Here is a 14,837-nt window from a genome sequence, read left to right on the forward strand (position 1 = left end):
CTCTGCACAGAAATTAAATTTAAAGGACATAGTAAGGAATTAAAAATATAAATTTAGTAAAATAATTATGAAAATAGTCATAACCTTTTAAATAAAGGTATTAATATTTCTGTTATGCCACTTCACCCAAAAAGAGGAATATATGGAAAGAAAATTCTATCATGAAAGAAGCTTATCTTTAAGAGTGTGTTTGAAATTGTGGCAAAGGAGAAGTACTAAGGAATTAAAGGCCAAATGGAAAATGTGGGTATTTCACCTTGTAAATCTGATGTTAGCTTAATAAAACTCTTCTAAATGTATCAAAGCATGAACATAATGATTGATTTCAGAACAGAATGGGTGTACAGTTCCTGTTACTTATTATGAGGATTAATATGGATGAACAAGAAGTATACAAGAAGAGTCCCCACAGCTTTCACAGGGATTATCTGAGTACTCAGTGAGCCTACAGCCACAAGACAGGGATTTGGGGATGTGAAATGTTTTAAGAGAAAGAAACTCTATGGCCCTCTCATTGATACATATTAAACAATAATGTATTATTTTACATTTGAACTTTCATGCCAAGAAAAACAAGCAAAAAATTTGACTTAATTATCTGTGTTCAGTTTTGGTTATCTGTGAAGAACCATTCTTCCTGTTATACATTTCTGAGCAGATTGTCCAGAAGGAAAGAAAAAAAGTGCAAGATAGGATGGTCAGTATCTGGAATATGTTTTATTTTGTTTTGACACTCTAAACCAGAAGACTTTAATTATCTTCCCATCGTATATCCCCTCCTAAATCCTTATTATGTAATACTTCACTCCTGCAATCTGCCTGTTCCCACACCCACACATACACACATTGACACAATATATATCCAAGTTTTACTGGTAAATAAATGGACTGCCATTAATCTGTAACTTCATCCTGGTTTGAAAACATAAGCTAGGCTTATAAGCAGTTTCTCTTGGAGATAATTTTATAAAAGTGAATTAGGGAGTTTTCTATGGCTGGGAATAGTTTGAATAGCATTGGCTTTACATGTATTTTCTTAAAGATTATGTAATAGTACTCAAATACAAAATCATCTGTGCCTTTTTTAAATATAGCATATGTGTAATCATTTTCTAATCTGTTCTATGGCAATTGTTCTTCCAATTTTCCATTGAATCAAAATTTGATAATTACTGTTTTACTAAGAATGCACCATTTCCTCTAAATTTTTATGTTGTTGGTAAAACAAGTAAATTGATTCAGCACTTTTGATGTAAGTCTGACAGTATTATTATTAACATTTAATAATGCACATAACATTTAAGTGTGCAATTTCTACTTCTGAGAATCTAGTTAATAGAGATAAGAACAATAAATAAAAGTTTATGAATAAGGATGATTATAATAGCATCAGTGTTGTGACAATAAAATAGGTAAAAGTAGCTTTAATACCCAACAAAAAGAAATGGCTTAACACATTTTTTTGTCATCTAAAAGCATGGATTGGAGTTCCCATGGCTCAGTGCAAACAAATCTGACTAGTATCTATGAGGACGCAGGTTCAATCCCTAGCCTCGCTCAGTGGGTAAAGGATCTGGCATTGCCATGAGCTGTGGAGTAGGTAGCAGATGGGGCTCAGATCTGGTGTTGCTAAGGCTGTGTTATAGGCCAGCAGCTACAGCTCCGATTCGACCCTTAGCCTGGGAACCTCCATATGCCACGGGTGTGGCCCTAAAAAAACAAATAAATAAGTAAAAGCATGGATTAACGGGTACAGAGTTTCAGTTCAGCAAGACGAAAAGAGTTCTGGAGATAGGTAACGATATTGGTTGCACAACAGTATGATTGTACTTAATGCCACCAAACTGTACACCTAAAAATCATTATCATGGCAAATGTGATGTATATCTTCCCACAATTAAAAAATGAAAATGAAAATAAAGCATAAAGTTTACATTTTTAAAGAGTTATTATTTTATTTCTTGTTCTAGATCAAGTGAAATGACTGTATCTCAGGATTTTTAAGCAAAGAATGTGGTGTGTGTTTGTGTTTTCCCTGTATGAGACATATATTCAGTAAACAAGCCCTAGTAAGGAAATATCTGTCTAAGACTATCTGCCAAGCAGGTGATACCCCCACTCTATTTCAATGCATCATTAGAGAAAATGCCTCTACATCATATATGCTATCTAAAATTCTAAATACACTGGATTTTGAATGCCTAGCAATTGCATACATTTACACTGTAGTATTCTATGGATTTACTTTAAACAGATCTAATTAAAAGAGCAGCATAAGGAGACACCAAAATATATGATACATAAAGTTGTGTTATTTTTATATATGTTTTTAAGACTCAGATTTCTTCATGGCTGAATAAATGACTTTTTAATTCTATAGGGATTTAATCAGAAAAATGAAAAAAGGAAAAAAGTTAAAATTTTTAAAGGAATCTTAATTTCCAACAAAACACCTAGGGTTGTAAATGCATGAATTATAAGTACAGCCTTTGAATAAATATCTAAACTATAGTTTTACAATTTAAAAATAATGCAATTTTGCATTAATATTGAAGAATGATACATTCTGGTTTATTGACAATTTAGCATAAATCCCTTTCCATTACAAACTCTGTTGAAACTTTTCCAGTTTGGGTCATTTTCTCACTTAAGTACATTCCAATGAACACAATTTTAATCTTTCTTCAATAATAAATCTTTTGTGGGTGTGTGTGTGTGTCTGCACTAATGGCATAATGGAGGTCCCTGGCACAGGTAGTGAATCCAAGCTACAACTGTGACATAATGCTTCAGTTGTGGAAACACTGGATCCTTTAACCCACCGTTCCATCCACGATCGAACCTGAACCTCAGCAGTGACTCAAGCCACTGCAGTTGGATTCTTAACCCACTGCACCATGGTGGAAACTCTGAAAATAAATTTAATCAAAGTCCCTTCAGGATTATCATCTGGAGCAAAAGTACTCATGGTGCAAGATAAAATTCTGGGGAATAGAGAAAAAGAATTGCTACTGGCTCCAAAACTTATTGTAGAAATGCCTATTATACCATATTCTTAATGCCAATTTTTTTTGACAGTTTTCCTCTCTTTGTCTAAAAAAATGAGCCAAGTTTTAGGTAATAAAGGTTTTATTTTATAATATTTTGTTCAGCCATCCCAGACTTCATTCAAGAGAGCAGCAAATTTACTTTAATTGTGAAGTCCCAGCAAATTGCACAGCTCAGACTTTTAATTGGAAACACAGGATCAAGTGCCTGTTAAGACAAGGCTGAAAAACATAAATTTCCAACTCTCCTGTTCTTCCACTCATGCTGACACATTACTATCAACTGTAAATAACAATGTGTGGTAGGATACACTTAGAATGCCAGTTATCTGGGATTCTTTCTTCATGCAAAACGTTCCTCAGATTTAGAAAGACTCAGATGTGCTTCAACCAACTGCCTTAGGAATCTGGGTGGGGATTTTTAATGGATTTAATATATAAGATTTACATAGACTATAAGCTTGCTTTTAATATATAATAAAAATGACAGAAAAATGTTCTACATCTGAGTTTTATTCCAGAGACACTTCTTAATGTAAATATTAAAATGACTAAACAAATTATAGATGATAAGGCTTTCCTTTTCCCCATAAACTTTTGCTTCTCAGAGGAAACTCTACTAAAATTCATTCACGTCACAGCAGTTCTAAATTTCTGACTTTTCACCTGATAAAATTATCACTACAGTTTAGAATGTTTATACTGCAATGATCCCCAAATGGCTATTAAGTGTAGAGAGGGATTTCTTTTGAAAATAACTATTTTTAGCAACACAATTCTTTCTATAATCTTAGAGAAAATATGTACAAATGAATTGGAATATGGATATTTAATTGGTTAAATAAAATAGTGATTGATTCAATGATAATATTGTAATTATTCTCTTGGATTTATGTTATTTGAATATAGCATTCTCAGTGAAGTAATAGTTTTAAATGAGAAAAATAAAAGTTCTAGCCCATTATTAATTAGCTTTATGGGGAAAGATGTTTATAAAGGTTATGTTCAAAATACAATATACTAAGCAGATGTTTGCAAGTGTTTCTACATGTTGGTGAATGTGTCATATTTCAAGACCAGTTTTTATTAGTCTATCTCTATAATATTTTGTATTTGCCTTCTCTCACATAGTCTCCATGCCTTAGCTAAGTAAGAACCCTAGGAAGCAAGCACAAGAGCTCAGTGAAGAAAATGACAAAATACTTGAGTAAATAATGAAGGTAAACCATCATCTTTAGTCAACCATACCGTCTAATAGAAATTGTAGAAAATGAAGCAGCACATGAATTTGGTCTATTATTCTAAGAATTTCTCCTTAAGACAACACCCTTTTAGGGTGAAGTACTTGTTTTTTTGTTTTTTTTGCTTTTTTTTTTTTTTTTTTTTGCTGAGCCCGAAACATGTGTAAGTACCCAAGCCGCTACAGTGACAACACTGCAACCTTAACCCACTGCAATACAAAAGAACTCCTATCTTGCATTCCCCCCCCCTTTTTTTTTTCTTTTATGGCCAGGATCTTTTCCAGCCTAACAGTACTGATATATGCTTGTTTGGCTTTTCTTTTGGAAGGGATGGCTTGTGGACAGGGCTGGTTGAGTTGTGTGTTACGGACATTGGCAATATTCCCAAGACAGGGTATATTCCTTTCCAAAACCATCTCCCACAAATTCTAAAGAGAGATCTTGGAGAATTCCCATTGTGGCGCAGCAGAAAAAAATCCGGCTAGGAACCATGAGGTTGCAGGTTCAATCCCTGGCTTCGCTCAGTGGGTTAAGGATCCGGTGTTGACCTGAGCTGTGATGTAGGTCACAGTTGCGGCTTGGATCCTGCGTGGCCGTGCCTGTGGCATAGGCCTGCAGCTGTGGCTCCGACTCCACCCCAGTGGGGGAACTTACATATGGATTCTACCCATAGCCTGGGAACCTCCATAGGCCATGAGTGAGGCCCTAAAAAGCAAAAAAAAAAAAAAAAAAAAGAAGAAGAGAGAGAGACATCTTGGGCAACCTCTGAGTTGTATCTAATCTTTTAGCATTGTTCCTTGTGATGGTTTAAAGTTGAGAACCCAAGTTGAACTGAGAAATTAATGATGTAAAGTGCCTATATCTTTACATGTTTATTTCACCTGCGAACATTAATTATATATTTGCGTTAATTCTACAGCTTTTATCTCTTTAACTAAGATTTTGTAATTTGTGTTTATGAAGGCAGCACATTTTCAACGTTTTGTGGCACTAAGTAACATTAAAAGCCAGTTTATGGGTCTCCAATCATTAAAACCTTAGTATTACTGAAGCAATGAAAAAAACTCTCCCTACTACCTGGGGATAATGCTACCATTATGTAGAAGTTTAATGGAGTAAGAATAAAGGCCAACCACAGCATAAGCCTGTGTTTTATTTGACCCTATGATAAAACTGGACTTCCAGTCCAGTGCAGCTGTCAGTTTACTTCACAATGGTCTCAGCAAAGTATGCAACCTACATGCTATTTCCTAAGCTGAAATAATTTAGGGAATTGGTTTAAAAAAAAAAAAAGAAAAAGAAAAACAACTTATGAGGGTTCCTTCTGCCTAGATCATCACCATCTTTGATTTTGGGGTCAGCAGACTAAAAGTGATATTTTTAAATAATAAATAAATTTTCAAAAATAAGAAAAGTCTAGAAACCTTTTCAATTATCTTTTTTTCTCTCTCTTTTTCCCCTCCCTCTCTTTGTTTGTTTGTTTGTTTACATCTTGGCACAGAGCAAGCGGGAAGTTACTTAGCAAGGTTCCGGGTTTCCTTGTGCCCCGCCCGCCCTACCACAGCTACAGGCTTTTAGTCCCTGGGTCGGTCTGTCCTGCGGGGAGTAATTCCTGTCCACCCTTAAGCACTCAGCCAGCCTGCCGCGCATCTGCCCTTCTCTCCAGACTCCGCCCCGCATCTGTGCGGAACCGCCTCGCGTCTGAGCTGACCCAGTGCGCGTCTGCCAGTCAGTCCCTCCGGACCCGCCGCGAGTCTCGGGCTGCCGAAATCACCGCGCGTCACTCGGTCCGTACCCAGTGGGCATCTTGGGTATCTGGGCGGTCTCCGGTCCCCCGCGCGTGTGTCTGTTTGTCTGTCTCTCTGTCCGATCCGCCGCCTGCAGCCTGTCTGCCGGCTGCAGCGCACGGAGAGCCAGTCTGCCCTTTTCGCTGACGCTGAGTGCGTGTAGCGGCCTTAGTGAGCCACGAGCCCGCCAGAGACCTGCTAGGCAGCCGGCGGAGGAATACACGTTCTGCTTCTGCCCTTGTTGATATCATTTTAAGCCCCACATGAGACTGAGGCCTGTATTTAAGCAGAAAACTGGTCGTGAGGCCTCTGTCTGCAAGGCTAGATGTGGGGAGTCAACAGCTGCTTGATGATTCTTACATTTTAACAGGGAAAGGGACATTTATTTCCTACAACTGGTACAACTGGCTTTTGAAACTAATGGGTGGAAATGCTAAGCCCCCTTAGGGAGAAGAGATTCGTTATTGGGGTGCTTTTTTGTCTGATGCGTTTGTTCTGAGCCTGCTGACCAGCTGTTTCTGAACTTCATTTTCTCAGCCTCAACAGTGATTCTGAGTCTGCTTTTAGCTTCCTTCGCCTTGGCTTTTTTTCTGTTTGTGAACAGCTGCTTGGCCCATAGCTTAGGAAAAGCAGCCTTTTTTTTTTTTTTTTTTTTTTTTTTTTTTTAACTCTCCTGAGAGAGCCTCCTTCCTGTGCTCAGAGAGATGGGGAGTGGGGAGCCTAATCCTGCTGGCAAGAAAAAGAAGTACCTCAAGGCTGCCCTGTATGTGGGTGACTTGGCCCCAGATGTCACGGAGGACATGTTATATAAAAAGTTCAGGCCTGCTGGCCCTCTGCGCTTCACCCGCATCTGCCGTGACCCGGTGACCCGCAGCCCCTTGGGCTATGGCTATGTTAACTTCCGATTCCCTGCAGATGCTGAGTGGGCCCTGAACACCATGAATTTTGATTTGATTAACGGCAAACCATTCCGCCTAATGTGGTCTCAGCCAGATGACCGCTTAAGAAAGTCTGGAGTCGGAAATATATTCATCAAAAACCTGGACAAATCCATAGACAACAGGGCCCTTTTTTATTTATTTTCCGCATTTGGGAACATTCTCTCTTGCAAAGTCGTGTGCGATGACAACGGCTCCAAGGGTTATGCCTATGTGCACTTTGACAGCCTGGCCGCTGCCAACAGGGCCATCTGGCACATGAACGGAGTGCGGCTCAACAACCGCCAGGTATACGTTGGCAGATTCAAATTTCCGGAAGAGCGGGCAGCTGAAGTTAGAACTAGGGATAGGGCAACTTTCACCAATGTTTTTGTTAAAAACTTTGGCGAGGACATGGATGACGACAAACTGAAGGAAATCTTCAGTGAGTATGGGCCAACCGAGAGTGTTAAGGTAATTAGAGATGCCAGTGGGAAATCAAAAGGCTTTGGATTTGTGAGGTATGAGACACATGAGGCTGCCCAAAAGGCTGTGTTAGACCTACATGGAAAGTCCATTGATGGTAAAGTCTTGTATGTGGGGCGAGCGCAGAAGAAAATTGAACGTCTGGCCGAGTTAAGGCGAAGGTTTGAGCGTCTGAGATTAAAAGAAAAGAGTCGGCCTCCGGGGGTACCTATCTATATTAAGAACCTGGATGAGACCATCGATGATGAAAAACTGAAGGAGCAATTTTCTTCCTTTGGGTCAATTACCCGGGCCAAAGTGATGGTGGAAGTGGGGCAAGGCAAAGGGTTTGGTGTCGTCTGTTTCTCCTCTTTTGAAGAGGCCACCAAAGCAGTAGATGAGATGAATGGTCGTGTAGTGGGCTCCAAGCCCCTGCATGTCACCCTGGGCCAGGCCAGGCGCAGGTGGTGAGACACGAAGAATGCTCAGTTTGTCTCAGCCTTAAGCTGGTGCCTACTTAGTTTGGGCTACTTTGTGATAAGAGCTTATTTTATGCCAATTCACAGGTTTGTTTGGTTTTTTTATTAAGTGAATACTTTCTTTTGAAAAAAAAAGTGAAAGGAACTAGAAAACCTTGTTCATTTTAGTGAAGAACATAATTTCTAATTGTAAAACTGTCACTTTGTACTATTTTCGATATAATATCCTTAGGACTATGTAGAATAAAGTTTATCCTCCCCCCCCTTTTTTTTTTCTAAACCAATCAAGGTGAAGTAATAGAGTATATTTCCTTCCTTATTTCAATAATACTACTAAATTTACTTTCTTCAATGACAATATCCTCAAAATGGTTCTTACTTCTGAATCTACACAGTGAAAACTTCTATCTTACTTTTTAAGAAATCAGTAGAGCAGGGGAAAGTGTATATGATCCAGTAAATATTTGTGTATAATATCACTTTAAATTATTATTTAAAATGAAAATTCTTTTTGAAAGATGTGAGCTTGCTTTCTTCCTTTTATTTATTTATATATTATTTCTTTCTTTAATATATTGTGGGCATACCATAGACTTGATAGTGGCTTTGACCAAGTGTTGAGAGTTTTCTTTATTAATTTCATGCCCAGAGAAATAAGCATATTGGTGTTTCCTCAGTGAGTACCTTAGAAAATGAACACTTTAGGCATTGGTTAGTTAGATTCCAAGTTTCATTAAAAACCTTTCCTGAGAGGTTTGATATTTGAAGACAGTCTAACGAGAAGTCTTAAGACAGTCTAAGGAGAAGTCTTATCTCTCATTTTGCTAAGCTCCTTAGTAGCTATACTTGTATCGCGTTTAACAAGAATGGTGAATAACAGCACTGAATTGCTTTTGTTTATAGATAACTTCAGTATTACCTTCAGCCTTTGTTAAGTGTCAATAAGGGTCAATATAAAAGGAAAATAATCCATGTAATTATGTTGAAAACTACTTTTGAAGTACATCTTCTATTAAACTTGTCATTATATATTGTAAATTGTTGAATATATCCATGAGATAATATTCACAGTTGTTTCAAAATTAAAGAAAAGCTTGCCTCTCTTGATTAAATCACATACCTGCATCTATCATATGAGAGCTATTAATCCATTATGGTTCTTTTTTGTCCAACTGCTTGGAATTTGTGACAAAATGTTCTATATTGCAGTTGTGTTATTTATCCTGTAATTTGTACATTACAGATTTTCCGTATTCCACTTCCCCCTTCTCCACACCCACCACCTTCCATCCATATTACATTTACTTTTATGTTTTCTTTGGGTTGCTTTTCTTTTTATATATATGCCATTCAAATCCATTTTGGAATTAGAGAAATAAATGCCCACTTTATGTAAAATTTAAATAATTATTTTTTAAAAAATAGGATTCACTCATACCACAGATACAAGCATAAGAAAACGTTTTGCCTCTATCTCAGTGTTTATTATTTTATATAGAAATCTTTGGTTTCATACATAATACAATATAAATATACAATTTTGTTAACACTTTTATTGGCTACTTGCCCATAAAATGATGAGAATAAATCATCCCTATGTATTGTTTATCTACAAATTGCTTGTATATTCATTATCAAATATTTCAGATGCTTTTATTGATTATAAACATAATACATACTCCTTGTAAAAAAAAGTACACAATGCAGAAATTTATAAAGAAGGAAGTAAAATTCCCAGAGTTCAGAAATAACCACTATTAATTTTTTAATTGTGTGCATTAGTATTTTAAGTGCGTACATATCCTTCCATGCTTTTTTTCCCATGTATACACACACTGTTTTACAGACAAAAAGAAACATACTATATGTACTGTTAATATTTTTTATTTTAAACTAAAACATAATAATCTTTTCATGTCAATAAATACCAATCTGTACCATAAACTAGTGACTGCATAGTATTCCATTGTGTGGATGTACTATCACTTATCTAAGTAGTTCATTATTGAATGAGATTTATATGTTTTTCAATGTTTTCTACATTCGTAAACAATGCTGTGATGAACATCCTTGCTTAAAACAGTATGAGTTATATAAGCTTAATAAAAAATATCTATGGCATGTAAAAGCTTAAATCTACTAGAAAAATAAAAATACACATCACACTGATATCTATGTATCAAAAGTTTAAAAAGTGTTAAAGGTATATTCTTCACTTAAACTGAGAAAACTAATGGGATTTAATCTTTCACATTTTTTGAGACTACTTGCTTTACATCATTGTGATCATTAAAATATATGAAAACGAAGCAGCATCAAATAAAATTTAAAACACACTGGTAATTATTTACTCATATGTACTCTATTCCTTTTACCCCTTTGCCAGTTTTCATTTAAATTTATAAACCTGAACTGTCAGTGTTAAGATATTTACAAATGCTTTGATTCAGGATCAATCACGGAAGATTCTAGAAAGTAAAAATCTTCAAGTATAAGCATTTAATACTTTTGGGGAAATTATTTAAGTAGTTGAATTATTACAGTTTTCCAAAAGTTAGTGTAAAGAAAAAGAGTAATTAAAATTTAGCCAAATATACATAAAACATACATGTTAGGACTCTGCAAGTCAGTCAAAAGAACTCTGTAAATTCAGGCAGTAAAAAGCAGGGGGAGTATAAAGGAAAGGTAATTTCTGTTTAAACACAAACACCTGGGTAGTTTTTCAATCTTGTACTTTTCATTTTTAGCTACATTGAATACACTTCTAGTAATTAAACTTCCAAGGGGAAGCACTGAACAGCTTAAATCAGTGACAAAGCATAGATTATTGTTCTTTTTCTAGCACAAGATAATTAGTCAAATTATAAAACTATGCTATTAATGATCAACCTAATAGTGGACTCTTAATACAAGGTTTTGCTTTTTTTTTTTTCTCCTTCTTCTTTTAGATTTTCTTTTTTCTTTTGGCATTTTTAGGGCCACACCCTGGGCATATGGAGGTTCCCAGGCTAGGGGTTGAATCAGAGCTGCTGTTGCCCTCCTATACCACAGTTCATGGCAACCCTGGATACTTAACCCTCTGAACGAGGCCAGGGATCGAACCTGCGTCCTCATTGAGGCTAGTCAGATTTGTTTCTGCTGAGCCACAATGGGAACTCCTTTCTTTTAGCTTTTCAAAACAGTCACATGTACAAAGTTCAAATATGCCCAGGAAGAAGAAAATTAAGAACATATTTTGTGATTGCAAAACATCATAGTAAAGGTTAATTGGAGGAGGAGTTTCTGTATGGGACATTTCAAGCATACTGGTCCTTTTCTGGTTGGATCTATGGTTAGGGGAAAAATAAGATGTTACATGTGTAAGTGACATTTATAACCCAGTGAAAAAAAGAAAGAATAATGATTTCTTTAAGGGAATATTTAGGAATGGTGTGAAAACTATCTTACCTATTAATAAATGGCCTAATTTAAGGGAATAGTTAGAAATGTATCAATAAGTGAATAAATATAGATGACACAGCTGTTCCCAGCACCTATGACAATACTTGGAATATAGTTACCATTCCATGATTATTTGTTGAATGAATGAGTTCATAATCTATGGATTATACCCCTCCATTTCTTTGCTTTCCAATTATCCTCTTAGTATTTGACAAGAGATATGCATTATTACAGAATAAGCCATTTTTATTAAACTCATCCTACAAAGAAATAATTATGAACTGATTGGTTCTTACATAGTTTCTTCTAACATAGTGTTACTGGTAACAGACTGCTTATACCAAGATGTTAGCAATGTTTTCACACTTATGCTTTCTTTTTTCATTAATGTTGAACACTTGATAGGTGAGCCTGCCTTAGATAGAGCTTCTAGTAATTGGTGTAATTTAAATAAAAGTTTATTTGTAGAGTAACACTTTTTAAATAAATTAATGGATTGGTGCTTCAAAACCAAGACTATTACACAAGATTTTGCTCCTACATTGAACCAAGCAATGACAGTAATCCCTGAGACACTACTGCTTGTGCATGTGAAATGAAGTAATTCTTACATGGTTCAAGGGTGGTATTTACTTCCTATGAGTGTAACCTAACAAATGGTTTCTTGGAGCCTTAAGAGAGTTAATGCATCCCACTTGGCTCCAGTAGTTAGAAATAATCTAGCTACCACTGGAAATCTGAGAAGAGAAAAGCTTAACACAACATACAAACAGGTTACAATTCTCACAAAACTTTAAAAAAAACAGCTCCAAGTATTTTCACCCTTGAAAGTAAAAGTCAATTTTAAAAGAGCTCCCATTTGGCACACACACAAACACAAACGTTCTCATTAAATTCCTCATCAAAATTTGAGGCCTTCATAGTTTAGCTTATTTAATTTAAAAAATATTTAGTGCTTTAGACAGACTTCAAGAGAAGGGATGAGTGCGAATATTCTGTGGCATGAGTCAATCATCAGAGTAAATTAGTTCTTTGTTTTGGAACTAATAGTAAGTAAAACACAAGATGATGGGAGTTTTTTGTTGTAAAAATAAACCCTTTTATGAGGTAGAATAAATAACTTTATATCCTTTTGAGATGATTTGAAACTTCCAAAAGGGTAAATTATGCTTCTGAAAAATCAATGATTTTTAAATCAATATTTAGGGGCTTTTAAAAGGTAATTTTAAACTAATTTACACAGAATGGCAAAGGACTCTTCAAGTTACCTCTCAGGATTTGGGATAGACAAAATCTCTGCAAAGAATAAACAAAGAGGAATTTGCAAGCTTTTCTTTTTCAACGTTTCGGGAAGCTCAGCCTATATCCTTAATTCATTCCATTGCACACACACAAAAAAATTATATGTCAATGTTGCTAAATTAAGGAGTAAATACTTCACTTTTTGGTGTTGCAGGGCAGCTTTATTACATCATAGCAGGGATAGTAACAAAGCAATGCAAGTCAAGATGAAGAATGTGTGTTTCCCTGTTCATTGAAGAATTTTTAAAAAGGGAGATTTGCGAATTAACTCAAAAATATTTAAAAGAAGGAATATAGAGAAATAAAGAGTAATTTAAAAATTATAAATCTAAATGAATCCTGTCAAGATAATGAAGTTCTACCTAGTTTTATATCTCCTTCACAGTAAAGCATCATGATTTACTTTCATTCACTATGTATGACTATTCGTAACACTGATTTGACAACTATAGTAAAACTAAGACTTGGGAATCTTTCATTTGTAAGTGAATTTCTCTTTTTATGTTTTTGTATTATCTTTTTATAAGTGAATTTCTCATCTTTTTTTTTTTTTTTTTACTTTCCATAATACATTGTTTTTTTTCCTACTGTACAGCATAGTGATCCAGTTACACATACAGGTATACATTCTTTTTTCTCATGCTCCATTATAAGTGACTAGACATAGTTCTCAGTGCTACCCAGCAGGATCTCATTGCTAATCCATTCCAAAGGCAATAGTCTGCAGCTATTAACCCCAAGCTCTCAATGCACCCTACAACCTCCCCCTCCTGCTCCCCCTTGGCAACCACAAGTCTCTTCTCCAAGTCCATGGTTTTCTTTTCTGTGGAAAGGTTCATTTGTGTCATATATTAGATTCCAGATATGTGATATCATATGGTATTTGACTTTCTCTTTCTGACTTACTTCACTCAGTATGAGAGTTTCTAGTTCCATCCATGTTGCTTCAATAGGCATTATTTTGTGCTTTTTTATGGCTGAGTAGTATGCCATTGTATGTATATACCACGTCGTCCTAATCCAATCATCTGTCGCTAGACATTTGGGTGGTTTCCACGTCTTGGCTAATGTGAATAGTGCTGCGATGAACATGCAGGTGCCTGTGTTTTTCAAGGAAAGATTTGTCTGGATATATGCCCAAGAATGGGATTGCTGGGTCATATGGTAGATCTATGTATAGTTTCCTAAGGTACCTCCCTACTGACCTCCATAGTGGCTGTACCAGCTTACATTCTCACCAAGCATGAAGGAGGGTTCCCTTTTCTCCACCCCCCCTCCAGCACTTGTTATTTGTGGACTTGTTGATGATGGCCATTCTGACTGGTGTGAGGTGGTATCTTGTGGTTGTTTTGATTTGCATTTCTCAAATAATGAGAGATGTTAAGCATGTTTTCATGTGCTTATTGGCCATCTGTACATCTTCCTTGGAAAAATGTCTATTCAGGTCTTTTGCCCATTTTTCCATTGGGTTGCTGGCTTTTTTGATGTTGCTTGTGTAAGTTCTTCCTATATATTAGAGATTAAGCCCTTGTCAGTTGCATCATTTGAAACTATTTTCTCCCATTCTGTAAGTTGTCTTTTTGTTTGCTTTTTGGTTTCCTTTGCTGTGCAGAAGCTTGTCAGTTTGATGAGGTCCCATTGGTTTAGTTTTGCTTTTATTTCTGTTGCTTTGGGAGATGGACCTGAGAAGACAGTTGTAAGGTTGATGTCAGAGAATGTTTTGCCTATGTTCTCTTCTAGGAGTTTGATGGTGTCTTGTCTTCTATTTAGGTCTTTCAGCCATTTTGAGTTTGTTTTGGTGCATGGTGTGAGGGTGTGTTCTAGTTTCATTGATATGCATGTGGCTGTCCAGGTTTCCCAGCAGTACTTGCTGAAAGACTGTGTTTTTCCCATTTTATGTTCTTGCCCCCTTTGTCAAGGAGTAATTGACAGTAAGTGTCTGGCTTTATCTCTGGGATGTCTATTCCATTCCATTAGTCTGTATGTCTGTTTTGGTACCACACTGTCTTGATGACTGTGGCTTTGTAGTAGTTCCTGAAGTCTGGGAGAGTTATGGCTTCTGCTTGGTTTTTGTTCCTCAGGCTTGCTTTGGCAATTTTGGGTCTTTTGTGGTTCCATATAAATTTTTGGATTGTTTGTTCTTGTTCTGTGAAAAATG

The 14,837-nt window shown here is 36.2% G+C and overlaps 1 protein-coding gene across 1 annotated transcript; it reads left to right on the forward strand.

The window, feature by feature from the left end:
- Positions 5,862–10,096, forward strand: LOC100518351 (polyadenylate-binding protein 5). The gene is made up of 2 exons (XM_005674568.3): positions 5,862–6,075; positions 6,613–10,096. The coding sequence occupies exon 2, from the start codon at positions 6,780–6,782 to the stop codon at positions 7,926–7,928; it is 1,149 nt and encodes a 382-aa protein (XP_005674625.2). The 5' UTR covers positions 5,862–6,075; positions 6,613–6,779; the 3' UTR covers positions 7,929–10,096.

Source organism: Sus scrofa, chromosome X (assembly GCF_000003025.6).
Source record: "Sus scrofa isolate TJ Tabasco breed Duroc chromosome X, Sscrofa11.1, whole genome shotgun sequence".
Taxonomy (NCBI): Eukaryota; Metazoa; Chordata; class Mammalia; order Artiodactyla; family Suidae; genus Sus; species Sus scrofa.

Excerpts from the sequence above, each read along its gene's own strand:
- LOC100518351 (XM_005674568.3), top strand. The coding sequence starts at position 6,780 with ATGGGGAGTGGGGAGCCTAATCCTGCTGGCAAGAAAAAGAAGTACCTC.